The following is a 27819-nucleotide window of genomic DNA, read 5'->3' as shown; positions in this document are numbered from 1 at the left end:
GAGTGCCAGGTTGTTGCTGTGACAGCACTCCACCAGCTGGTCTATCTCGCTCCTGTACGCCCTCTCATTGTCATCTGAGATTCTGCCAACAATGGTTGTATCATCGGCAACTTTATAGATAGCATTTGCCACGCAGTCATGAGTGCAGTGGGCTAATCATGCATCCCTGTGCTGCACCAGTGTTGATTGTCAATGAGGAGGAGATGTTATTTCCAATCCACACAGATTGTGGTCTTCCAGTTTGGAAGTCGAGGATTCAGTTGCAGAGGGAAGTACAGAGGCCCACATTTTGTAGCTTTTCAATCAGGACCGTAGGAATGATGGTGTTAAATGCTGAGTTATAGTCAATAAACAGCATTCTAACATAGATATTTATATTGTCCAGGTGATCCATGGCTGTGTGGAGAGCCACCGAGATCGCAGTTGCCTTAGACCTCTTGTGGTGATAGGCAAGTTGCAGTGAGTCCAGTTCCTTACAATGATAGGTGTTGACGTGACCAAACTCCCACATAACCATATAACAATTACAGCATGGAAACAGGCCATCTCGGCCCTTCTAGTCCGTGTCGAACTCTTACTCTCACCTAGTCCCACCGACCTGCACTCAGCCCATAACCCTCCATTCCTTTCCTGTCCATATATCTACCCAATTTAACTTTAAATGACAACATCGAACCTGCCTCAACCACTTCTGCTGGAAGCTCGTTCCACACAGCTACCACTCTCTGAGTAAAGAAGTTCCCCCTCATGTTACCCCTAAACTTTTACCCTTTAACTGTCAACTCATGCCCTCTTGTATGAATCTCCCCCACTCTCAATGGAAAAAGCCTATCCATGACAACTCTATCTATCCCCCTCATAATTTTAAACACCTCTATCAAGTCCCCCCCCCCAACCTTCTACGCTCCAAAGAATAAAGACCCAACTTGTTCAACCTTTTTCTGTAACTTAGGAGATGAAACCCAGGTAACATTCTAGTAAATCTTCTCTGTACTCTCTCAATTTTGTTAACATCTTTCCTATAGTTTGGTGACCAGAACTGTGACCAGAATCCCAAAGCATTTCATCACCTTAGATGTGAGTGCTAGTGGATGATGGTTGATAAGGCAGTTCATACTGCTCTTCTTGGGCACTGAGTTGTACTTGTAATTAGCATCACTGAATCCCCCCCTCCCCCACTGTTAATATCCATGGATACCACTGGCCAGAAACTAAACTGGAATAGCCAGATCAGAGCCAAGGAATTGTGTAGTGAGTAACTCTCTAAAGCCTAGCCACCACAAAGCTCAAGTCAGGAGTGTAATGGAATACTCCACCTGCATCTTCAACACCATACAGGACATTTAATAGTCTCCCATCCACAACCCAGCAGCGACCCACAATCCATTCCACCACTGATGCACAGTTTGTAGCAGCAACTCATCAAGATTCCTTAGACAGCACCTTCCAAACCCAGGCAGAAGGACAAGGACAGCAGAAGGATGGGCACACCAGCACCTGGAAGTTGCCCTCTGTGCCACATACCATCCTGACTTGGGAATATAGTACAGCTCCTTCACTTTTGTAGGGTCAAAATCCTGTATTGTGGATATACCGACCACAAGAACTGCAGCAGTTTAGTAAGGCAGCTCACCATCGACCTTCTTGGGCAAGTAGGAATGGGCAATGAAATGCTGACTCAGCTTGCGAAGCCTGCACCCCTTCAATAAATCAAAACACATTATCGGATTCAGGTTTAGATTGATTTATCACATGTACATGGAAACATACAGTGAAATGTATTGCATAGGATTGAATTCTAAAATTAGTCAGCTTCATCATGGGTACTTGCCTCTGTAGTATCCAAGACATCTTCAAGGAGCAATATCCACTGTTAAGGACCCCCAACAACCAGAACATGCCCTCTTGTCATTGTTACTGTCAGGAAGGAGGTACAGAAGCCTGAAGGCACACACTCACAATTCAGGACAGCTTCTTCCTCTCTGTCATCTGATTCCGAATGGACATTGAAACCATGAATGTTACTACTTTTTAATTTCCGTTTTTGGATTACTTATTTAATTTAACAATTTGATTTATATATTTTTTTACTGTAATTCATTTTTCCCTACATTATCATGCATTATATTGTACTGCTGCCACAAATTTAACAAATTCCACAACATAAGCCGGTGATATTAAACCTGATTCTGATTCTGAAATGAGTCATTAGAATTAATAACTAACACCTAGGGATTTGCTGGGGGCAGCCTGCTACTGTGCCACCAAAATAGCATGACCACAATGCTTGGCAGAACAACATGGAATGGAACACACACACAGACAAGACAGACAGACACACGCGCACACACACACACACACACACACACACACACACACACACACACACACACAGTTCTCCAACTCCTGGACATGTCTCCAGTCTCCAGCCCTTAGGCTTCAACTTCCAGACTTCCAATCAACCTTCAGGCTTTGATCTTCTGTATTGACTTCCGGACCAGCTAATGACAGGTTTCCATACTCCAGTTTGAACTCCAGCCCTCGCACTTCCTGCTCGCACGGACATCCGATCCCAGGACCCCTTATTCTGGGATAGTCTGACATCTATGGGTATCCTTTGTCACATCCACGTCACTGGCTTTGAGCTCAGAGTAGAGACCTTGACTTTTGATATCCTTTATCACACTGAGTGCAGAGCAGAGGCCTAGACTCTGGGTGTCCTTTGTTACCCTTCCACGTTGCTAGACTTCGAATGTGGAGCACAGGCCTGACCTCTTACTCCTCCACATCCTGTTCCTAAACCCCTTAATCCCCTCTCTGGCACTAAACCCAATGAACTTAAAATGAAGAATTAAATCTGAGCTATAATCTTGACGGAGACCACAGTTTGGTGCCGCTGTTACAGTTCCTAATAAGTAGTGACTTGGCAGAAGAGGGAGAAGTCCGATGGGATATGCATCCTGCAGCATGTGGGAGATTCAGGTTAATTCTCACCTTCTGGATGACCATTTATCTGGAAAGTGGAATTACTCACAGTCTGGATTTCAGTCCCATGGTTGCTGAAGGCCAATGCACCATACGCCTTCTTAACCATGGAATCAACCTGCGCAGCAACTTTGAGTGTCCTGTGGACTTGGACCCCAAGATCCCTCTGATCCTCCACACTGCCAAGAGTCTTACCATTAATACTATATTCTGCCATAATGTTTGACCTACCAAAATGAACCACTTCACACTTATCTGGGTTGAACTCCATCTGCCACTTCTCAGCCCAGTTTTGCATCCTATCAATGTCCCGCTGTAACCTCTGATACCCTCCACACTATCCACAACACCCCCAACCTTTGTGTCATCAGCAAATTTACTAACCCATCCCTCTATTTCCTCATCCAGATCATTTATAAAAAATCAGGAAGAGAAGGGGTTCCAGAACAGATCCCTGAGGCACACCACTGGTCACCAACCTCCATGCAGAATATGACCTGTCTACAGCCACTCTTCCCCTTCTGTGAGCAAACCAATTCTGGATCCACAAAGCAAGGTCTCCTTGGATCCCATGCCTCCTTGCTTTCTCAATAAGCCTTGCACAGGGTACTTTATTAAATGTCTTGCTGAAATCCATATTCCCTACATCTCCTGCTCCATCTTCATCAATGTGTTCAGTCACATCCTCAAAAAAATCAATTAGTCTTGTAAGGCACAACCTGCCTTTGACAAAGCTATGCTGACTATTCCTAATCATATTATGCCTCTCCAAATATTCATAGATCCAGCCTCTCAGGATCTTTTCCATCAACTTACCAAGCACTGAAGTAGACTCACTGGTCCATAATTTCCTGGGCTATCTCTACTCCCTTTCTTGAATAAGGGAACGATATCTGCAACACTTCAATACTCTGGAACCTCTCCCGTCCCCATTGATGATGCAAAGATCATTGCCAGAGGCTCAGCAAGCTCCTCCCTCGCCTCCCACAGTAGCCTGGGGTACATCTCATCCGGTCCTTGTGACTTATCCAACTAGATGCTTTCCAAAATCTTCAGCACACCTTCTTAATGTCTATATGCTCAAGCTTTTCAACCCGCTGTAAGTCATCCCTACAATCGCCAAGATTCTTTTCCGTAGTGAATACTGAAGCAAAGCACTCATTAAGTATCTCTGCTATCTCCTCTGGTTCCATACACACTTTTCCACTGTCACACTTGATTGGTCCTATTCTCTCACGTCTTATCCTTTTGCTCTTCACGTACTTGTAGAATGCCTTGGAGTTTTCCTTAATCCTGCTCACCAAGGCCTTCTCATGGCCCCTTCTGGCTCTCCTAATTTCATTGTTCAGCTCCTTCCTGCTAGCTTTATAATCTTCTAGATCTCTATCATTACCTAGTTTTTTTAACCTTTCGTAATGACTAGATTTTTAACAGCCTTTGTACACCACGGCTCCTGTACCCTACCATCCTTTCCCTGTCTCATTGGAACGTACCTATGCAGAACGCCACACAAATATTCCCTGAATTTCTCTATTTCCTGAGGAGACTGAGGTCCTTTAACATCTGCCAAGTTCTATGAGTCTGTGGTGGCCAGTGCTATCATGTTTGCTGTTGTGTGCTGGGGCAGCAGGCTGAGGGTAGCAGACACCAACAGAATCAACAAACTCATTCGTAAGGCCAGTGATGTTGTGGGGATGGAACTGGACTCTCTCACGGTGGTGTCTGAAAAGAGGATGCTGTCCAAGTTGCATGCCATCTTGGTCAATGTCTCCCATCCACTACATAATGTACTGGGTGGGCACAGGAGTACATTCAGCCAGAGACTCATTCCACCGAGATGCAGCACTGAGCATCATAGGAAGTCATTCCTGCCTGTGGCCATCAAACTTTACAACTCCTCCCTAGGAGGGTCAGACATCCTGAGCCAATAGGCTGGTCCTGGACTTATTTCATAATTTACTGGCGTAATTTACATATTACTATTTAACTATTTCTGGTTCTGTTACTATTTATTATTTATGGAGCAACTGTAACGAAAACCAATTTTCCCCAGGATTAATAAAGTATGACTATGACTATGAACATTTGCCACGTTTCTGCTGTACATTTCCCTGAGAACATCTGTTCCCAATTAATGCTTCCAAGTTCCTGCCTCCCAGTTTCTGCCCGATAGCTTCATATTTCCCCTTACTCCAATTAATTGCTTTCCTAACTTGGCTGTTCTTATCCCTCTCCAATGTTATGGTAAAGGAGACAGAATTGTGATCAGTATCTCAAAAGCTCTCCCACTGAGAGATCTGACACCTGATCAGGTTCATTTTCCAATACCAGATCAAGTATAGCCTCTCCTCTTATAGGCTTATTGTGTCAGGAAACCTTCCTGAACACACCTAACAAATTCCACCCCATGTAAACCTCAACAGTGGGGAAATTAAAATCTCCCACCACGACATTATTACACCTTTCCAGAACCTGTCTCCCTATCTGCTCCTCAATGTCCTTGTTTCTATTGGCTGGTCTATAAAAAACACTCCGTAGAGTTATTGACCACTTCCTGTTCCTAACTTCCACCCATAGTGACCATAGACTATCCCTCCATGACCTCCTCCTTTTACTGCAGCTGTGACACTATCTCTGATCAGCCCCCACCTCCTTTGCCTCCCTCCCTGTCCTTTCTGAAACATCTAAAGCCTGGCACTCGAAGTAACCATTCATGCCCCTCAGCCATCCAAGTCTCTGTAGTGGCCACAACATCATAGCTCCAAGTACTGATCTGCGCTGTAAGCTCATCTGTTTTGTTCACGGTGCTTCTTGCATTAAAATAGACACATTTCAAACCATCGGTCTGAGTGTTTTCCTTCTCTATCACCTGCCTATCCTTCCTCTCACACTGTCTCCAAGCTTTCTGTATTTGTGAGCCAACCATCCCTTCCTCTGTCTCTGCAGTTCATTTCCCACCCTTCCAGCAATTCCAGTTTAAACTCTCCCCAACCTCCCTGCCAGGATATTGGTCCCCTCGGATTCAAGTGCAACCCACCCTTTTTGTACAGGTCACACCTGCCCCAAAAGAGGTCCCAATGATCCAGAAATCAGAATCCCTGCCCCCGCTCCAATCCCTCAGCCGCACATTTATCCTCCACTTCACTCTATTCCTATGCTCACTGTCACGTGGCATAGGCAGTAGTCCGGAGATCACTATCTTTGAGGTCCTGCTTCTCAACTTCCTAACTCCCTGTAGTCTGTTTTCAGGACCTCCTCCTTTTTCCTGCCTATGTCATTGGTACTAATATGTACCACGACCTCTGGCTGTTCACCTTCCCACTTCAGGATATCGTGGACACGATCAGAAACATCCCGGACCCTGGCACCTGGGAGGCAAACTACCATCCGTGTTTCTTTCCTGCATCCACAGAATCACCTGTCTGACCCCCTAACTATAGAGTACCCTATTACTGCTGCCTTCTTCCTTTCCCTACCCTTCTGAGACACAGGGCCAGACTCTGTGCCAGAGGCGTGGCCATTGTTGCTTCCCCCAGGTAGGCCATTACCCCCAACAGTACTCAAACAGGAGTATGTATTGTTAAGGGGGCAGCCACAGGGGTATTCTCCAGTATCTGACTCTTGCCCTTCCTTCTCCTGACTGTTACCCACTGATCTGTCTCCCGAGCCCCCAATGTGTCTACTTGAAGATGTCCTGGATACTACGGAGGCTGGTGGGTGCCCATGATGGGGCTGACTATGTTTACAAGTCTCTGCAGCTCATTTCAATCCTATGCAGTAGCCCCCACCTCATACATATCAGGCAACACACATCAAAGTTGCTGGTGAACACAGCAGGCCAGGCAGCATCTCTAGGAAGAGGTACTGTCGACGTTTTGGGACGAGACCCTTCATCAGGACTAACTGAAGGAAGAGCTTGTAAGAGATTTGAAAGTGGGAGGGGGAGAGGAAGATCCAAAATGATAGGAGAAGACAGGAGGGGGAGGGATGGAGCCAAGAGCTGGACAGGTGATTGGCAAAAGGGATATGAGAGGATCATGGGACAGGAGGCCCAGGGAGAAGGAAAAGGGGGAGGGGGGGAACCCAGAGGATGGGCAGGGGGTATAGTCAGAGGGACAGAGAGAGAAAAAGGAGAGAGAGAGAGAAAGAATGTGTGTATATAAATAAACAATGGATGGAGTACGAGGGGGAGATGGGGCATTAGCGGAAGATAGGGAAGTCAATGTTCATGCTATCAGGTTGGAGGCTACCCAGGCGGAATATAAGGTGTTGCTCCTCCAGCCTGAGTGTGGCTTCATCTTGACAGTAGAGGAGGCCGTGGATAGACATGTCAGAATGGGAATGGGATGTGGAATTAAAATGTGTGGCCACTGGGAGATCCTGCTTTCTCTGGCAGACAGAGCGTAGGTGTTCAGCAAAACGATCTCCCAGTCTGCGTCGGGTCTGGCCAATATATAGAAGGCCACATCGGGAGCACCGGAGGCAGTATATCACCCCAGCCAACTCACAGGTGAAGTGTCACCTCACCTGGAAGGACTGTCTGGGGCCCTGAATGGTGGTAAGGGAGGAAGTGTAAGGGCATGTGTAGCACTTGTTCCGCTTACAAGGATAAGTGCCGGGAGGGAGATCGGTGGGAAGGGATGGGTGGTACGAATGGACAAGGGAGTCGCGTAGGGAATGATCCCTGCGGAAAGCGGGGGGGTGGGGAGGGAAAGACGTGCTTAGTGGTGGGATCCTGTTGGAGGTGGCGGAAGTTATGGAGAATAATATGTTGGACCCGGAGGCTGTTGGGGTGGTAGGTGAGGACAAGGGGAACCCTATTCCTGGTGGGGTGGGGGGAGGATGGAGTGAGAGCAGATGTATGTGAAATGGGGGAGATGCATTTGAGAGCAGAGTTGATGGTGGAGGAAGGGAAGCCCCTTTCTTATCAGGCTGTATTGCAGCCAGTTAGAATGCTCTCACCAGTACATCTGTAGAAATTTGCGAGTGTCTTTGGTAACATGCCAAATCTCCTCAAACTCCGAATGAAATATAGCCACTGTTGAGCCTTCTTTGTAGGTGCATCAATATGTTGAGCCCAGGAGAGATCCTCAGAGATATTGACACCCAGGAACTTGAAATTGCTTACTCTTTCCACTTCTGATCCCTCTATGAGGACTGGTGTGTGTTTCCTATCTTACCCTTTATGAAGTCTACAATCAGTTCTTTTGATTTTATTGATGTTGAGTGCAAGGTTGCAACCATCCGAAATTCTACCAACAACGGTTATGTCGTCAGCAAATTTATGGATGGCGTTTGAGCTATGCTTAGCTACACAGTCACGGTGTAGAGAAAGTAAAGCAGTGGCCTATGCACACATCCCTGAGGTGTTCCATTGTTAATTGTCAGTGAGGTGGAGATGTTATCACCAATCTGCACAGGCTGTGGCCTTCCAGTTAGGATGTCGAGGACCCAGTTGCAGAAGGAGGTACAGAGACCCAGGTTCTGGAGCTGTTTGATCAGAACTGCAGGAATGATTTAGTGAAACGCTGAGCTGGAGATGTAGCTGAAATGTAGAACTTTGCTAAATTCCTTTGATTGTGAGATCATTTAGCTCGTTGCCCATTATATACCATTTACCATTTGGCTGATGCCTCATCTTTTTAGGTGTGTCTAGTACTGCTCACAGCACCTATATCATATTGCACATTTGAAAGAAGAGCATCTCCTGTAATACTCTACAGATTACTGCCAATATCATGCTCCAGTGAGTTAAAAAACAGAAATGAATGTTAAGCTGAAAAGATGGTTCCTCAGCACTTGGATGGGTTCTGTGGGCAATAGGTAACAAATGGGATGTGTCTCATTTATTATCAGTTCCAGAAGGGCTCACTGATTTTATCCTCTACCCCAGCAACTTTTCCTTTCTGCCATCCTTCCCAAAATGTCAAAAACCATGGAAGATTTAGTTTCCAGCCGAGGTCAACCTGCAGCTACATCTCTCTAATGGTTATTGGATAATATTTATTTGCATATGTACCATGGGTATTTAATTAAAGAGCCATAAGACCATATGACATAAGAGCAGGATTAGGCCATTTGGCCCCTCAGATCTGCTCCGCCATTTGATCATGTTTGATTTATTATCCCTCTCAACCCCATTCTTTTGCCTCTCCCCATAACCTTTCTAATCAAGAACCTATCAACCTCTGCTTTAAATGACTTGGCCCCCACAGCTGTCCATGGCAATGAATTCCACAGATTCATCACCTCTGGCTGAAGAAATTCTTCCTCATTTCTGTTATAAAGGGTTGTCCTTGTATACATTTTCATAGTCTGCATGAGGTTATGAAATTTTACAATCACAGAAATCCTGTGATGTCTTTTTTCCTTCATTAACACCTGCCGTCCCTTCCTGTCACACACTGGGTATCATTACTATTTCATTACCTGTGTGGTTTGTTCATCCTTTTATTTTTGCTTTCTAAATTTCTCCTCAGCTGAACCACTACCCTAGAGAACTATTAAAGCTTGCCTAGGGAGATAAATAATTCAGTTTCTAAGACGGAAGTCCCAACCTGTTTCGAGTGAGATGTCACCCAAGGCAACTGCTCCCTCTTTCACCAGCACTGGTTCCGCTTTATTTTAAAATGCAAACAGAGTCTTTCTTTCCCCAGTTAATTAAGTGTTTAATATTGTTTGTTACAATCCAGACCTTTGTCTCACTGTTTTATGTCATAGCATGATGCTGCAGCAGGTAGAGTTGTTTTGTGATGGTTGTATGTTGTTGTTAGGCAGAGGTTAGTTTTAGCAGTGTATGATCTGGAGAGATCTTTTGCTTCAACTACAGTACATGTTGAAGCTGTGTCAGTGGGAAGCTATCACAGGTTGGGGTGTTCCAGAGTTTGGAGTTCAATTCCGGCGCCGTTCTGTAAGGAGCCAGGGAATGAGTGAGTTTTCCCTTGGTGTTATGGTTTCGTCCCACTGTCCAAAGACGTATTGTACAGGTTAATTGGTCATTATAAATTGTCCTGTGATTAGGTTGGGCTTAATCGAGGTTGTGGAGTTGCTGGGGAGGTGTGGCATGAAGGTCCCACTCGGCGCTGCATCACTAAATAAGTGTTCCAGTGTGGGCTGGGATACGTTTTGAAAATTGTTTTCCATTAGCAAAAACCTGAATTATTTATTTAAAAAAGCTTTTCTTCTTAAGAAATTATTTTTTAAAATTATCTTCACTAAAACAGTCATCAAAAAGCATGACGATTACAAACAAATAACATGTTTGAGAGGGTAATCAACCGGGTCAAATTCATTACAGCTTTTGTTTACTGCTTGGGAACAATCTGATCAGTGAGGCACAACTATGGACCAGGGGACCCACGGACCTGAGTCTGCTTCTCTCCAATCTACTCTGTTGCAGGCTCCTTTTACTCTTATTATTTTCCAATGAACAGTTTAACGCCTTTATAAAAATCACAGTCGTGCAATCATATAGCATAAATGCAGACCCTTCAGCCTATTATACCCATCAAAATATCAATCTACACCAACTCTGTTTACCAGCACTTGATCATACAAACTCAAGAAAATTGAGTGGCAGCAGGCCATTCTGCCCCTTGAGTCTTCCCTACCATTCAAAGTTATTAAGGTTCATCTGACCCAGGCCTCATCTCTTTGGCTAGTTCCCATTAGTTTCCTAATCTTTAGGGGAAAAAAAGTATCTACTTCCTCTTTCAATACCCCTGATCATTCAGTTTCCACAATTCTCTAGAGAATTTCAGAGATTTTCACATTCTCTTCAAAAGTAATTTCAGTTTTAAATGACCATTGTCCCTTGTTCAAGATTCTCCCACTTGTGAAAGTATCTCAATATCAACCCTATCATGCCCTTTATATTTTAATAAAATCACTTTTGATTCTTTTAAACATCAAAAGATATAGATCTAATTTCTTTATCCATATAATAGCTCTCTCACCCCAGAAACTGGTCCAATTTCAGTGTCAGTTACCTCCACTGTCACTATATAATCTCCTAAATAATGACTACAAAATTATACCCAGTCCTTGACTTTCCACGTCTTGATAATTCAAGGGCTTGCCCACATATTGTGAGAATTTTTGCCTCCACCATCCTCTCAGGCAGTGCATTCCTGATTCCAATCACCCTTTAGGTGGAAAAATAAAACATAAAACTATTGGTATTGGTTTATTGTCATGTACAATGAAAATATTTTGTTTGCGTGCCATCCAGGCTGATCTCATGGCATACATAAATACTTAATGGTAGGGAAACAGAATGTAGTGATACACTTACAAAGAAAGTGGAGCGCTGGGAAAAGATAAAGGCAAGAGCCATGACAAGGTAGATTGGCAGATGAAGGATTCATCTTTAATGTATGGGAGATCCATTCAGGAGTCCAATAACAACAGGATAGAAGTTGTCCTTAAGCTTGGTAGGTGCATGCTTCCCGCCCTGCCAGGCAACAGTGGAGCTATTTAAGCCCCCCCCCCCATTTCCCAGCTCCCAGTTCACAGAGAGACTCAGGTGTCCTCTCACATCCTGAATGTAGAGACTTCTGCCTCCACCTTCCTTCCAGTTGGTGCTCCAGACTCCACCTTTGGGTGAAAAAAAATGTCCTTAGCTTTCCTCTAATCCTCCTATACATTAACAAACTTACTAATGCACCTCTCCATTTATTGAAATGACTTCCTTTATAATTTTATGCACCCAAGCTTATTCCCCTTTTAGTCTTGCTATTCAAAACAAATTAGCCTCAGCCTGGATAGTGTTGCTGCATAGCTATAACTTTCTACCCCTGACAGCATCCTCATGAATCTCCTCTGCACCATTTATATTTCAGACACTTGTCCTTCACTAGCTCTCTTTCTTTCTTGAATTTGTGGCCTCTCATTAAGGCATGATTATTGTGCTACATCAGGTACTATTGCCCAGGCTCAATCCTGACCCTGGATTGCGCCACATCTGAGTAGATGTGGCACAATTTCACTGTGGCTGTATGAGTTTTCCTCAGGAGTTCCTGATTTCCTTCGACATCTCAAAATGTGCAGAGTGGTCAGACTCAGAATCAGGTGTATTATTGGTGCCTGATATGATGTGAAAAGGCATACAATTACTATATATTACCAAATAAATAAATAGCGAAAAAGGTATAACGAAGATCCACACACACAAAAAGCTGTAAGAACTCGCAGGGAAGGTCACATCAATGGAGGGCCATGAGCCATTGATATTTGAGCTGAGACACCTCATTGAGACTGGAAAAGAAGTGGGCAAAATCCAGAATAAAATGATAAGGCAATGGAGGAACTGGAGGTAGCAGGTGATAGGTAAATCCAGGAGGGCTGGTGGGGGGAGGGGGAGGGGGAGAAAGGAAAGATGAGGGTTGATAGGTGAGGAAGGCAAATGGCTGAAGAAGGAAAATCTGATAGGAAAGGACAGTAGGATGGAATGAAGGGCAAGAGGTGGGGAACAAAGGGAAGAGGGTGAAGGAGATGGGCAGGCCATGAGGCTGGGGGAGAGGGAAGAGAAGGGGTAATGGGTCTACAGGGATTAGGGAAAACAGGAGCGGTGGAGGGCAAGGGGAAGAGGGAAGCAGTTACTGAAAGTTAGAAAAATTGATGTTCATTTCATCAGGTTGAAAAATCTCCCAATCCCATGCTTCCGGTTTCTGCTTTGACTCACTGATAATTCAAGTGCTGTAGGAAACAAGTTGGATAGAGATTTTGAGTGCCTCATAAAAAGCATAAGACACAATGTTGATGTATGATGCAGGTTATATTCTGTATATTGGTGCCATTACTCTTATTAGCCGCATAACCATATAAATGTTCAGATGTACTCTTACATTTGGTGTTCCATGTGGGTTCTGTGTGCAATGCAAATACCAAATGGAAAGTCACACAGACTTTGCAATATTAGATTAGTATTGGTTTCTTTTTGTCACATGCACTGAGATACAGTGAAAACTTTTTGTTTCCATGGTATTTAGATCATGCCATATGCAAGTAATGAAGTTACTATGCATAACATGGTGTAGCACCCATAGAGAGAGTGCAGTGCAGGTAGACAAAAAGGTCACCACTGTGGTCTGCTGCCCTTTAAGCCTGCTCAAATGTGTACTGTGCATTCACAGGACTGCTGCTGTCCAGGTTATGTGCGCTCTTTGTGCACTGACCTGGGAAAGTGCACCTCTACAAAAATTGCTTCATGGCATCCTGAGGTTGCCATGGAAAAGAGACTGAATTGAGGAGGGAGAAGCATAATGTGATCCTTCTGGGGGGGGGAGACCTCTTCCCCCTGAAGATTGGAATGGGACAATATTGGTCACTGAGTCTCAAGGTCCTGCAATTTGAAGCAATACCAGGCCACAATCTGAGCGGGGTGTGAACCGCACAAGGTTACAGACTCCTCTATTCTTCACAGTGGGCCATCTGCACCCATTTGTTCTTAGTGATGCTTTTTAATGTGGGGATGGGGAGAAACTTTTAACATATATGTTTTTGACTGCTTTAAGGGTAACGTGTACTTTGTTTTATTAACAGTTATTGGTTTAGGTTAGATGTCACAATCCTTTCACTCAGTATCTGTCGTTAAGTAATTTACACATTGATGATATCATCATGTGAAGGAAATACAAAGAGGAACTGAAATGTGTACCAAGGTGGACGGCACAATAAAACTGGCAGCAGTCGGTCTGGCTAGAAAGCATAAAACATAAGGAAATGATGAATGATTCTGTTCTGTCCACCATATGCTTCAGATGAGGACTCTGAGGAACCTTTAGAAGAGCTAAGCTATCGACATCAGGAGACTCGCTTGTGCCAACAGATGAAAATGGCAACAGTCACTTCATCCCACGAAACCTCTCACTGGCAGGAAGAGGGCAATTACACTCAACCAAATGAGGGCTTGCGCTCTGAACATTGCTCCAGTCACAGTGAGTACAACCAGCAGAAACTATCTGTGTGTGTAAACCATGGTGCAAAGAGAGGCAGTGTCAGCAGTGCGCTCTGCGACCAATCCCCCGTCCCTACTAATGCCTAGCCCTGCTGTGGGACCAGATGGTGCTTCAACTGGAAAGAAATGCAGTAACTTCGTAAGTTTGAATATTGCAATCTTGCCAATGTATAGCTGCAGGGATGTGCTCTCAAATGCCTAAGCATTAAACCAAGGGAATCTTTACTAAAGTAGCTGATGCGTTGTTTCCAGGCTCTTTATTATGTGGCATTGTGCTCTGTTTGTAGAAACATTAATGATGCTGTTGGTCTGTTTAGTGAATAACTGACAAATCAATGAACACATGGGTTTTAGTAATAAAATGGTTAGAATTTTAGAAAAAAATAGTTCAGCATCACAAGTTCAAGTGAATTCTGTGGATCTTGCACAAAAGCAGGATGTGTCCATTTTTGCAAACCACTATTGTGTTGGCTCTACTGTATTTCTGGGCAACTTCATCAATGGTTACAGGCATTAGCATGAAAAGCAACACATTTAGCACAACAAAACAGGTGAAATCCAGTGTTTAGACATGCTAGTCATTTTCTACTTTCTTGTCATTGAAATACAGTCCCAAGTTAGAGTATCCCTTATCCTCTTTGGATTAGTCCCTAATTTACATTGATTTATTAAAAATTGGAATCAAAACTAAAATATCAAAACACCTCACTCCTTTGCAATGAAACTGACACTTTGGACAGTCGAAGCATTGTTCATTACTGGAAGAGGTTGTTGAATGGAGCAGGCACCTGTTGGTGTACAGCTTTTTCAGTAGCTTATTCTGACGTACATGAATGCTCATTCCTATTCCACGTACAATGATGTATTTTTAAATTAGTTGTTAATGCAAGTTGTGAGGTTTATAAATGCCACTATCCATCAAGCCTCCTGAAATATTTAAATTTGCATGGGCAGCGTAGATGTTAAATGTAATTGGAGTTTTATTTCTGTTCAGAGTACAAGTCTAACAGAGCTAAAGTTCAAAAGTGTAAACTGCAAAATAGCACTTAAGTGACAGGCCACCGACTGGGAATCCATGAACAAACAGGGGGAAAATCAGCAGGCCAGGCAGCATCTATGGAAAAAAGTGGAGTCGACGTTTCAGGCCAAAATCGTTTGGCAGGACTGGAGAGAGGTTTCGGCCCGAAACATCGACTGTACTTTTTTCCATAGATGCTGCCTGGCCTGCTGAGTTCCTCCAGCATTTTGTGTGGGAACCCTTGGAGAAATGTTCAACTTACTTAATTACACTTCTGTATCATGGTACAGTAATATTTACCTGATACAGCAATTTGTTCTTGATGCTGTTGTCAACCACTGAATTCAAATACATCAGCTGCACAAAACATAAAACACATTTCATCAGGTAGCAGGCACAAAATGCAATGCATCACCACTAGATGTCAGCAATAATACAAAACACATTTCATTTGCAAGGGTGCAATTCGGTAGAACTAATTACGTCTTGATTGCTTCTATTGGTTTTCTCAAGCAGAATGTCCTTCACATTTTAACTCTTGCAAAGTAAGTTAATTTTGCAATTTGCAGTCTTTATAAATGTATTAGTGATAAGAAAAAACACCTTCAGACAGTCAGACTAAAATAACTAATCAAATTGAAAGCCAAGTGGAGTCAATGACAGAAGAGAACTGGTTTGAGTAGATTACATGCAGTTGGGATTTCTGAACCTCACTTTATTGGAACAGACTGACTTTTCTCCAGATTCCCAATAGCTCAATTTCTGACCAGACGAAGGATGCGAATGGTGCTCTGTGAACTTCAGCCACATGTTCCTCCTGAACTGTGCTTCAATAACCTCAAGTTTGAGGTTCATCAGGAGATAAGAGTCCTTGAAGTGAGATCATTGGTTGTGGGGACATTTCAGTGATGAGACAAGTGAGTGTAGTTATCCCTTTTTTCAGTGCCTGATGGTTGCGGGGTAGAAACTGTTCTTGAACCTGGTGGTGCGAGTTCTAAAGCACTTGTACCTTCTACTTGATGGCAGCAGCTAGAAGAGAGCATGACATGGATGGTGGGGATCTCTGGTGACGGGTGCTGCTTTCCTATAACAGCATTTCATGTTGATGTGCTTATTGGTTGGGAGGGCTTTACCCATGATGTACTGGGCTGAATCCACTACCTTTTGTAGGATTTTAAATTCAAAGGCATCAGTGTTTCCATACCAGGCCATGAAAGAACCAGTCAATGCACCCTTCGCTACACATCCATAGAAGTTTGACAAACCTTTAGGTGTCACGTCTAACCTCTGCTGACTCCAAAGGAAGTAGAGCCGCTGCTGCGCTTTCTTCACAATTGCACTTATGTGCTGGTTCCAAGACATGACCCCTGAAATAGTAACAACCATGGATTCAAAGTTGCTAACCTCCTCCACCTCTGGTTTCCCTGTCCTGAAGTCTGTAGTCAGTTCCTTGGTCTTGGTCCAAATGTTTCAGCTATGTGCAGTTCACTGCCAGTGTTTCCATGCAACACGGCATTCCTTAGGTAAAATATTACAAATATTTCAGAACTAAATGAAAAAGACATTCTGCATTAGCACAATCCTGATGAATGTGAGATAGAAAGAACAGCAAAGATTTACAAATAGTAAGAAATTTTGAAGAGAAATTTTCCAGGTCAAGCAAAGATAAAGCTGCTACTTACAATTGATATAATTGGTATGATCGGTTATAGACCGGTTAGCCTGACGTCAGTGGTGGGAAAGATGCTGGAGTCAATTATAAAAGATGAAATTATGACACATTTGGACGGCAGTAACAGGATAGGTCCAAGTCAGCATAGAAGGGGAAATCGTGCTTGACTAATCTTCTGGAATTTTTTGAGGATGTAACTATGAAAATGGACAAGGGAGAGCTAGTGGATGTAGTGTACCTGGACTTCCAGAAAGCCTTTGATAAAGTCCCACATAGGAGATTAGTGGGCAAAATGAGGGCACATGGTATTGGGGGCAGAGTACTGACATGGATTGAAAATTGGCTGGCTGACAGGAAACAAAGAGTAGCGATTAACGGGTCCCTTTCGGAATGGCAGGTGGTGACCAGTGAGGTACCACAGGGTTCAGTGCTGGGACCGCAGCTGTTACAATATACATTAATGATTTAGATGAAGGAATTAAAAGTAACATTAGCAAATTTGCAGATGACACAAAGCTGGGTGGCAGTGTAAAATGTGAGGAGGATGTTATGAGAATGCAGGGTGACTAGGACAGGCTGGATGAGTGGGCGGATGCATGGCAGATGCAGTTTAATGTGGATAAATGTGAGGTCATCAACTTTGGTGATAAGAACAGGAAGGCAGATTATTATCTAAATGGAGTCAAGTTAGGAAAAGGGAAGTACAACGAGATCTAGGTGTTCTTGTACATCAGTCACTGAAAGCAAGCATGCAGGTACAGCAGGCAGTGAAGAAAGCTAATGGTATGCTGGCCTTCGTAACAAGGAGAATTGAGTATAGGAGCAAAGAGGTCCTACTGCAGCTGTACAGGGCCCCGGTGAGACCACACCTGGAGTATTGTGTGCAATTTTGGTCTCCAAATTTGAGGAAAGACATTCTTGCTATTGAGGGAGTGCAGCGTAGGTTCACGAGGTTAATTCCCGAGATGGCGGGACTGTCATATGTTGAAAGATTGGAGAGACTGGGCTTGTATACACTGGAATTTAGAAAGATGAGAGGGGATCTGATTGAAACATATAAGATTATTTAGGGATTGGACATGCTGGAGGCAGGAAGCATGTTCCCGCTGATGGGAGAGTCCAGAACCAGAGGCCACAGTTTAAGAATAAGGGGTAGACCATTTAGAATGGAGTTGAGGAAAAACTTTTTCACCCAGAGAGTTGTGGATCTGTGGAATGCTCTGCCCCAGAAGGCAGTGGAGGCCAAGTCTCTGGATGTTTTCAAGAAAGAGATGGATAGAGCTCTTAAAAATAGCGGAATCAAAGGTCCCGCTAGGGGATAAGGCAGGAACTGGATACTGATTGTGGATGATCAGCCATGATCACAGTGAATGGCAGTGCTAGCTCGAAGGGCCGAATGGTCTACTCCTGCACCTATTGCCTATTGTATCCTGCATTACACCATAAGACATAGGAACAGAATTAGGTCATTTGGCCCAACAAGTCTCCTCCACCTTTCCATCAAAGCTGATTTATTATCACTCTCAATCCCATCTCCTGCCTTCTCGCCATAAACTTTAATGCCCTTACTAATCAAGATCCCATCAACCTTCACTTTAAATGTACCCAATGACTTGGCCTTCAAAAGTTGGCTGTGCAATGAATTCTACAGATTCGCCACCCTCTGGTTAAAGAAATTCCTCCTCATCTCTGTTCTAAAGGGATGTTGCTATATTCTGAAGCTGGACACTCTGGTCCTCAATTCCCCCACTATAGGAAACATTCTATTCAGATCAACTCTATCTCGGACTTCTAATACAATAGGTTTCAATGAGATTTCCCTTCATCCTTCTAAGCAGCAGTGAGTACATGCCCAGAGCATTCATTCCTGGAGTCTTTCTCATGAACCTCCTCTGGATCTTCCCCAATGCCAGCACACCTTAAATAAGGGGCCCAGAACTGCTCACAATACTCCGAGTGTGTCTGACCAATGCCTTATAAAGCCTCAGAATTATTTCTTTGCTTTTATATTCTAGTCTTCTGGAAATGAAATGCTAACATTGCATTTGCCTTCCTTACCACCATTTCAATCTGCAAGTTAACCTTTAGGGAATCCTGCATGAGGACTCCCAAGTATCTTTACACCTCTGATTTCTGAATTTTCTCCCCAGTTAGAAAATAGTCTACACCTTTATTCCTCCTGCCATACACTTCCCTGCACTATATTCCATCTACAACTTCTTTGTTCATTTTCCTAATCTGCTTATGTCCTCCTGCAGACTCCCTGCTTCCTCAACAGTACCTGTCCCTTTACCTATATTCTTATTGTCTGCAAATTATCACAAAGCCATCAATTCTGTCAGCCAAATCATTAGCATATAATGTGACAAGAAGCAGTCATAACACCGACCTATGCGGAACATCACTAGTCACCAGCAGCCAACCAGAAAAGGTCCCTTTATTCCCACTCTATGTCAGCCAATTCTCTATCCATGCTAGTATCTTTCCTCTAACGCTACAGGCCCTTATCTTGTTAAGCAGCCTCATGTGCGGCACCTTGTCGAAGCCCTTCTTAAAATCCAAGCAAACAACATCCACTTACTCTCCTTTACCTATCCTGTCTGTTATTTCCTCAAAGAATTCCAGCAGGTTTATCAGGCAGGATTTCCCTTTAAGGAAGGCATACTGACTTTGGCCTGTTTTATCATGTGCCTCCAATTACACCAAAACTTCATCCTTAATAATGGACTCTAATTTTAATCTTCCCAAACACTGAAGTCGGGCAAACTGGCCTATAATTTCCTTTCTTTTGCCTCCTTCCCTTCATAAAGTGTGGAGTGATATTTGAAATTTTCCTGTCCTCTAGAACCATTCCAGAATTTAGTAATTCTTAAAAGTTCACTACTAATGCCTCCATAATCTCTTCAGCTACCTCTTTCAGAACCCATCTGATCTAAGTTACCTACCATCAGACCGTTCAGTTTTCCAAGCACTTTCTCCTTTGTAATTTCAACTACTCTCTCTTCTGCTCCTGATACACTCTATTTTCTGGCCTACTGTTGATGTCTTCCACAGTGGAGACTGACGGAAAATACTTACTGAGCTTGTCTGCCATTTCTTTGTCCTCCATTACTACCACTCCAGTGTCATTTTCCAGAGGTCCAATATCTACTCTCACCTCTCTTTTACTCTTCATATATCTGAAAAAAACTTTTGGTATCCTCTTTTATAATATTGGCTAACATTTTTACCTCCTTTTTAGTTGCCTTCTGTTGATTTTTTGCATCAGTATTTACTCAAGAAATTGGCATAGCGTATATGGAAGGAAGGGAAACAAGCAGTAGTGTCATAGAGCATATAGAAATTAAAGAGGAGGAGGTGCTTGCTGCTTTACAGCGAATAAAGATAAATCCCTTGGGACTGACATGATATTTCCTTGGACCTTGAGAGAGACTAGTGTAGAAATTGCAGGGGCCCTGGCAGAAATATTTAAAATGTCCTTAGCCAGAGATGTGGTGCTGGAGGACTGGAGGGTAGCTCATGTTATTCCATTGTTTAAAAAGGGCTCCAAAAGTAAACCAGGTAATTACAGGCCGGTGAGCCTGACATCAGTAGTAGGTAAATTATTGGAAGGTGTTCTGAGAGATCAGATATACAAGTATTTGGACAGCCAAGGGCTGATTAAGGATAGTCAGCATGGCTTTGTGCGTGGTGGATCGTATTTAACGAATCTTATAGAGTTTTTTGAGGAGGTTACCAAGAAAGTAGACGAAGGAAAGGCTGTGGATGTTGTCTACATGGACTTTAGTAAGGCCTTTGACAAGGTCAGACACTAGGTATCCATGGTGAGGTTGTAAACTGGATTCGAAATTGGCTGTGTGGGAGAAGACAGAGAGTGGTAGTGGATGATTGCTTCTCACTGGAGGCCTGTGACTAGTGGTGTGCCTCAGGGATCTGTGCTGGGACCATTGTTGTTTGTTGTCTATTTCAATGATCTAGATGATAATGTGGTAAATTGGATCAGCAAGTTTGCTGATGACACTAAGATTGGAGGTGTTGTGGACAGCGAGGAAGTCTTTCAAAGCTTGCAGAGGGATCTGGACCAACTGGAAAAATGGGCCAGAAAATGGCAGATGGAATTTAATGCAGACAAGTGTGAGGTGTTGCATTTTGGAAGGACAAATCAAGGTAGAACATACACAGTAAATGGTAGGGCACTGAGGAGTGCGGAGGAACAAAGGGATCTGAGAGTTCAGATACATAATTCCCTGAAAGTGGCGTCATAGCTAGACAGGTTTGTAAAGAAGGCTTTTGGCATCCTGGCATTCATAAATCAAAGTATTGAGTATAGGAGCTGTGATGTTATGGTGAGGTTGTATAAGGCATTGGTGAGGCCAAATTTGGAGTATTGTATGCAGTTCTGGTCACCTAACTATAGGAAGGATATCAGTAAAATTGAAAGAGTGCAGAGAAGATTTACTAGGATGTCGCCGGGTCTTCAGGAGTTGAGTTAGATTAGATTCAACTTTATTGTTATTTGCCGAGCACAGATGCAAAGCCAATGAAATGCAGTTAGCATCTGACCAGAAATGCAAAAAATAGTAGCAACACACATCAAAGTTGCTGGTGAACGCAGCAGGCCAGGCAGCATCTCTAGGAAGAGGTACAGTCGACGTTTCAGGCCGAGGCCCTTTGTCAGAACTAACTGAAGGAAGAGTTACTAAGAGATTGGAAAGTGGGAGGGGGAGGGGGAGATCCAAAATGGTAGGAGAAGACAGGAGGGATGGAGCCAAGAGCTGGATAGGTGATTGGCAAAGGGGATATGAGAGGATCATGGGACAGGAGGCCCGGGGAGAAAGACAAGGCGGGAGGGGAACCAGAGGATGGGCAAGGGGTATAGTCAGAGGGACAGAGGGAGAAAAAGGAGAGTGAGAGAAAGAATGTGTGTATAAAAATAAATAACGGATGGGGTACGAGGGGGAGGTGGGGCATTAGCGGAAGTTAGAGAAGTCAATATTCATGCCATCAGGTTGGAGGCTACCCAGACAGAATATAAAGTGTTGTTCCTCCAACCTGAGTGTGGCTTCATCTTTACAGTAGAGGAGGCCTCTGATTATACCCTTTGCCCATCCTCTGGTTTCCCCCCCCCCCCTTGTCTTTCTCCCCGGGCCTCCTGTCTCATGATCCTCTCATATCCCCTTTGCCAATCACCTGTCCAGCTCTTGGCTCCATCCCTCCCCCTCCTGTCTTCTCCTATCATTTTGGATCTCCCCTCCCCCTCCAACTTTCAAATCCCTTACTCACTCTTCCCTCAGTTAGTCCTGACGAAGGGTCTCGGCCTGAAACGTCGACTGTACCTCTTCCTAGAGATGCTGCCTGGCCTGTTGCGTTCACCAGCAACTTTGATGTGTGTTACTTGAATTTCCAACATCTGCAGAATTCCTGTTGTTTGTGATGCAAAAAATAATGTTATTTACAAAATAACTGCGAATGAAAAGTAAGTGCTACAGCACACAAATATAAAAGTACTGAGACAGTTACAGAGAAAGATTGAACAGGTTAGGACTTTATTCCTTGGAGCATAGAAGAATGAGGGGGGATTTGATAGAGGTTTACAAAATTATGAGGGGTATAGACAGAGTAAATGCGAGTAAGCTCTTTCCACTTAGATTAGAAGAGATAAATACAAGAGGACATGGCTTTAGGGTGAAAGGGGAAAGGTTTAGGGGGAACCTTTTGTGCACCGCGGACTGGTTTAATATTGACGATATCCTTGCGGACCGGCCGACGGTGGGGGGGAGTGGGTGTTCAAGTTCAACAGTGCGTGACAGGGAATGAGGAAAGGTGCAGCTGACTCATATCATTCCATATCGCCAAATCATATCGTTTCCGCGCAGCCTGGTAGCACATGCTCACCATAGTTGGGGACCACTGATTAGGGCGATCTTCTTCACTCAGAGAGTGGTGGGAGTGTGGAACGAGCTGCCATCTGATGTGGTAAATGCGGGCTCACTCTTAAGTTTTAAGTATAAATTGGATAGATACATGGATGGGAGAGGTCTGGAGGGTTATGCAGGTCAATGGCACTAGCGGATTAAAGTTTCAGCACAGACTAGAAGGGCCGAACGGTCTGTTTTCTGTGCTGTAGTGTTCTATGGTTCTAAAAGCTTCCCAATCCTCTAGCCTATTTTAATCATGTGCTTCCAAGTACCTTGAAACCTCATCCTTAATAATAGACTCCAAGATCTTCCCAACCACTTAAGTCAGGCTAGTCAGCCAATAACTTTCTGTATCTTTTGCCTCCCTCCCTTCTTAAAGAGTGGAGTGACATTTGCCATTTTCCAGTCCTGTGGAGCAATGCCTGATTCTAGTAACTCTTGAACGGTCGCTATTAATGCCAAAATATGGTGCTGGCAATATATGGTGACATTTTGTTGGCAGCTCACAAAATTTCTAAATATACATGTAATCAACAGTTATTGCTGCAATCTGCAGCCTGTAATTTCCCTTTAGGAAACATAGTTTTGAACCATCTAAATGCACTAGTGATCTTAAAATCTCCTAATAAGCCTGAAGACTCAGCAACTTGAAGTGACCAGATGTCCGCCATCACAGAAAAAGAAGGTATCACAAGGACTTCAGGCCAAACTGAAGCAAATGGGAATTCAACCACCTCTCCCTAGTACTCTCCTGGCCAGTGAGCAGTCACTAGAGAGCAAGATAGGGGACTTTAGGGCTGATTGCTGTATCAAAGGGTAAGGAGGGATTGCTGCATTCTCTGTTACTGTTTCACCGAGATATGGCAATTCTTGACTAAGCTTGAATCACAGAGGGATCCTTGACAGCTGTAGCAGGGGCTTGAATGCTGTCACCTCAAAACCAAGTAACATAACTGTTTCAGTTAGTCCTGACGAAGGGCCTCGGCCTGAAACATAGACTGTGCTTCTTCCTACGGATGCTGTCTGGCCTGCTGCGTTCCACCAGCATTTTGTGTGTGTTGCATGAATTTCCAGCATCTGCAGATCTCCTCGTGTTTGCGAACATAAATGACAACAAGGTTGCACTCTCAGATGAGCTCAATGCCTTTTATACTTGCTTTGATTGACAGAACATGGAGGCACCTTCACGAACTCCAAAGCCGTAATGACTCTGTGATTTCAGTCTCTGCAGCTGAAGTGAGAGCATCCTTCGGGAGGGTGAATCCATGGAAAGCATTTGTCCCAGATGAGGTACCTGGCCGAGTGCTAATCAATTGGCTAGAGTGTTTACAGTTATCCTCAGCCTCATGCTTCATAGTCTGAGGTACCAACCTGCTTCAAGCAGAACTTGGTAACATGCCTGAATATCTATTGTCCAGTAGTACTTACATCCACTGTGATGAAGTTCTTTGAGAAGCTGGTCAGGAAGCTTATCAACTCGTGCCTAAGGAGTGACCTAGATCCACTCCAATTTTCCTACTATCACAATAGGTCAACAGCTGATGCCTTCACTCAGCTCTGGAACACCTGAACAATGAAAATACATAAATTCAGCTCAGCATTCAGTACTATCATTCCCTCAAAACTAGTCACTAAGCTCCAAGACCTGGGTCTTGATACCCCCTTGTGCAACTGAATTTCCTCACTGCAAATCCCAGTCAGAATGGATTGGGATCTACAATCACCATCATCAGTACAGGTGCTTAGCCCCCTGCTTTACACAATTTATACCTATGTTTATGGGCTAAGTACAGCTCCAATAGCATATTTAAGTTTGTTGACAACACCACTGTTGTTGGTTGAATCAAAGGTGGTGACGAATCAGCATACAGGAGGGCAATTTTAAGTTTGGTTCATTAGTGCCACAACAATAACCTCCTGCAATGTCAAAGAGCTGAATATGGACTATAGGAAGAAGAAGCTGGAGGTTCATAAGGCTGTCCTCATTAGGGATCAGAGATGGGGGGCGTCAGTAACTTAAAATTCTTTTGCATTATCATATAGGAGGAATATATATATATATTTGCCATCACAAGGAAGGCAGAAAAGCATCTCTAATTTCTTAGGAATTTGTGGTAGATTTGGAATGTCACTAAAAATCTTAAACTCCTATAAATGCGCAGTGCAGAGTACCCTGACTGGTTACATCACGACCTGGTATGGAAATACCAATGCCTCGGTGCAGAAACGTCTACAGAAGGTGGTGAATATAGTCCAGTCCATCACAGACAAAGCCCTCCCCATCAGTGACCATATTTACAAGGAGCACTGCCACAAGAAAGCGATATCCATCATCAGGGACCCCCACCATCCAAGACATGCTTTCTTCTTGCTACTGCCATCAGGCAGCTGGTTCTGTACCTACCAGAGGGATAAAATGACTTTGAGGTCAATAAGAGCCATGCTTTCACATGCAATCAGGAAGGCAAAGCGAGAGTGCTCACAGAAAATTCACAGACACTTTTGTGACACCAGGGACACTTGATGCATGTGGCAAGGTATACAAACCATAACAATTTACAATCCACCCTGCACGTCAATGACAGTGACACCTCCCATCCTGATAGGCTGAATGCCTTCTATGCATGATTTGATGCAATGAATGATGAGGCATCGAGGAAAGCCCCTTCTCCCCCTGAGTAACAGGGACTCTGGTTGCAGCCAAGGTGAGGAAGATCCTAGCCTGGGTAAACCCATGCAAAGCTGCGGGGCCGGACAATGTAATTGGTTAGGTGCTGACTGATTGTACAACACAGCTAACAGAGGTTTTAACAGACATCTTTACTATCTCTTTGCAACAGTCCACCATCCCTGCAAGTTTCAAGGCAGCTGCCATTATTCCGATGCCAAGAGAGTGACGGTAACTTGCCTGAACGATTCCAACCTAGTGGCACTGACCTCAACAATCATGAAGTGCTTTGAGCTGCTGGTAATGGATCGTATAAAATCTTACCATCCTGCTACATTGGACTTCTCAGACGAGTGCACTGATAATGCCATTGTCTCGGCCTTACACTCCATTCTTTTCCACCTAAAAATGATGCCACTCGTGCCAGGTTGTTGTTCATTGGCTTCAACTTAAGTGTTTAACATGACCATCCCTCAGATGATGGTGGGTAAATTGTTCTCTTTAGGACTCAGCACCCCTCTCTGTAACTGGATCTTGGACTTCTTGACGGAAAGACCTCAGTCAGTCCAAATTGGCAGCAACATCTCAAGCTCCATCACGCTGAGCACTGGTGCTGCCAGGGCTGTTCACACTGCTGACTCATGACCGCACCAGCAGATTCGGCTCAAATTGCATCATTAAGTTCGCTGATGATACAACAATGGTTAGCCCTATCAGCAACAATGATGAGTCAGTACACAGAGAGGAGGTAGAGAGGCTTTGTCAAATGGTGTGAGAACAACCTGAGTCTCAGGAATGCATAGGTCAACCACTCTCTATTGCATATCAATGGACTATGGAGAGTGAAGAGCACTAAGTTCCTTGGTGTGCACATACGGACACATCTAATCTGGACCCACAGTACCACTTCATTAGTCAAGAAGGCACAGCAGCGTTTGCACTTTCTGGGGAGATTGAAGTGTGCAAGTCTCCTCACCCCCATTCTAACAGCTTCCTGCAGGAGCACCATCGAGAGTGCCCTGTCTGGTTGTATCATTATGTAGTATAGAAGCTGCAAGACCCTACAGAGGATAATGCCTTGTTTGTGATCTTTACCGGTGTGTCATATACGAAGCATTGTTGAGGTTCCCTACCACCACTGAGACTGCCACACTGGGTATCAACTTCTTCCCTCAGGCTGTGAGATTAAGAATACCTTGCCACCACTGAGGTCTCATCACTAGGATAGTAAGCTGTTTATTGTGCTCTGTACTGTGTACTACATATTGTATTTTATTAACTTCTTCGTGGTAATATTTTTATTTTATGTGCTGTGTATGATGTATGTTTTGTGGGTGTACCATGGTCTGTAGAATGTTGTTTCGTTTGGTTGTATATATGTATGGTCAAATGACAATAGACTTGAACTTCAGTCCCACACCACCAGGCTCAGGACCAATTATTACCCTACAATCATCAGCTCCTGACCTGGAGTAGATAACTTTACTCACCTCAAATCTGAGCTGTTTTATAACCTACAGACTCACTTTCAAGGACTGGTGTTCTCAGTATTATTTATTTTTGATTTGCACAATTTGTCATATTTTGCACATTGGTTGTTTGTCTGTCTTTGTTTATGTACAGTTTTTCATAAATCCTATGGTATTTCTTTATTTTTTCTGTAAATGCCTGTGCGTGCGAGAATGTGAATCTCAAGGTAGTATATGGTTATCGGCAGGGGCTTTGATTTCTGTAAAGTGTACACATGATCTCAATTTCTTGCAATATGCACAATTACCAAAAGTTATTACACACTTCTTTGTTATCCCATATAATGTGCATGGAACCTGAAATCTCTAGTATGCATGGCTGCATGTGATATGACTCAATGTACTAAGGCTGTACACCACATTATATAATCTGTAATGGCCTGACATGTCCTATGCTATACACAGGGGCTGATTGTTCCTTATTAATGCTGACAGGGGAACTACCATACTTACCAAAAGTTGAATTTTAACTTAAAAAATAGTCACAATCAAATTACAGAGGTGGTACACAAATCACAATATGTTTTCCATGGAATGAGTAAGGTTTCAATAGAAAGATGGAAAAGGTTAAGTGCTAAAAGATTTTAGGCAGAATTGACGTAAAAATGCTGAAAGTATGGATGAATGAAATAGAAAGCTCCCTAATTTGGGAAGGTGTTTGAGCATTTTAAAATCTACTGATATGTGAGACTGCTGTAATTTACTGTATCTGATGAATCTATGTTATTTCTCTGCAGCTTCCAGCTCGGTAAGTGAGCCCACTACCATCTCAGCTTCCCAGACTTGCAAAGGAGATGGCAGTCGGATAAAGTCACGTGTCCCTCCAAACATGCCAAAACTCTTCATCCCATCATCTGTGGCAAAATTTCCGCCAGAGATAACAGTCACACCACCTACCCCTACCCTCTTGTCTCCAAAAGGCAGTGTCTCTGAGGAAACCAAGCAAAAATTAAAGGTAAACTGACATTTGTCCTGCATTGAATTTGTCTTTTTTAGACTTGCATCTTAACTCCCTTTGTCTTCTCTGCCAGGTTGTGTTCAGGTGACTGGGTCAGACACTCAGAAGTCTCAA

The 27819-nt window shown here is 43.7% G+C and overlaps 1 protein-coding gene across 2 annotated transcripts in view; it reads left to right on the top strand.

Annotated features, from left to right (window-relative positions):
• cabin1 (calcineurin binding protein 1) overlaps nucleotides 1-27819 on the top strand; it is a 667425-nt gene that overhangs the window by 622447 nt on the left and 17159 nt on the right. For both annotated transcript variants that reach the window (XM_072243543.1, XM_072243541.1), the window contains exons 34-35: nucleotides 13746-13922; nucleotides 27485-27702. In XM_072243543.1, coding sequence (XP_072099644.1) covers nucleotides 13746-13922; nucleotides 27485-27702 — 395 coding nt within the window. The remainder of the gene's footprint in view (nucleotides 1-13745; nucleotides 13923-27484; nucleotides 27703-27819) is intronic.

The sequence above is a fragment of the Mobula birostris genome, chromosome 25 (genome assembly GCF_030028105.1).
Source record: "Mobula birostris isolate sMobBir1 chromosome 25, sMobBir1.hap1, whole genome shotgun sequence".
NCBI lineage: Eukaryota > Metazoa > Chordata > Chondrichthyes > Myliobatiformes > Myliobatidae > Mobula > Mobula birostris.
The sequence above is the reverse complement of the archived record's forward strand: the minus strand, read 5'-3'. Positions and strand labels throughout refer to the sequence as shown.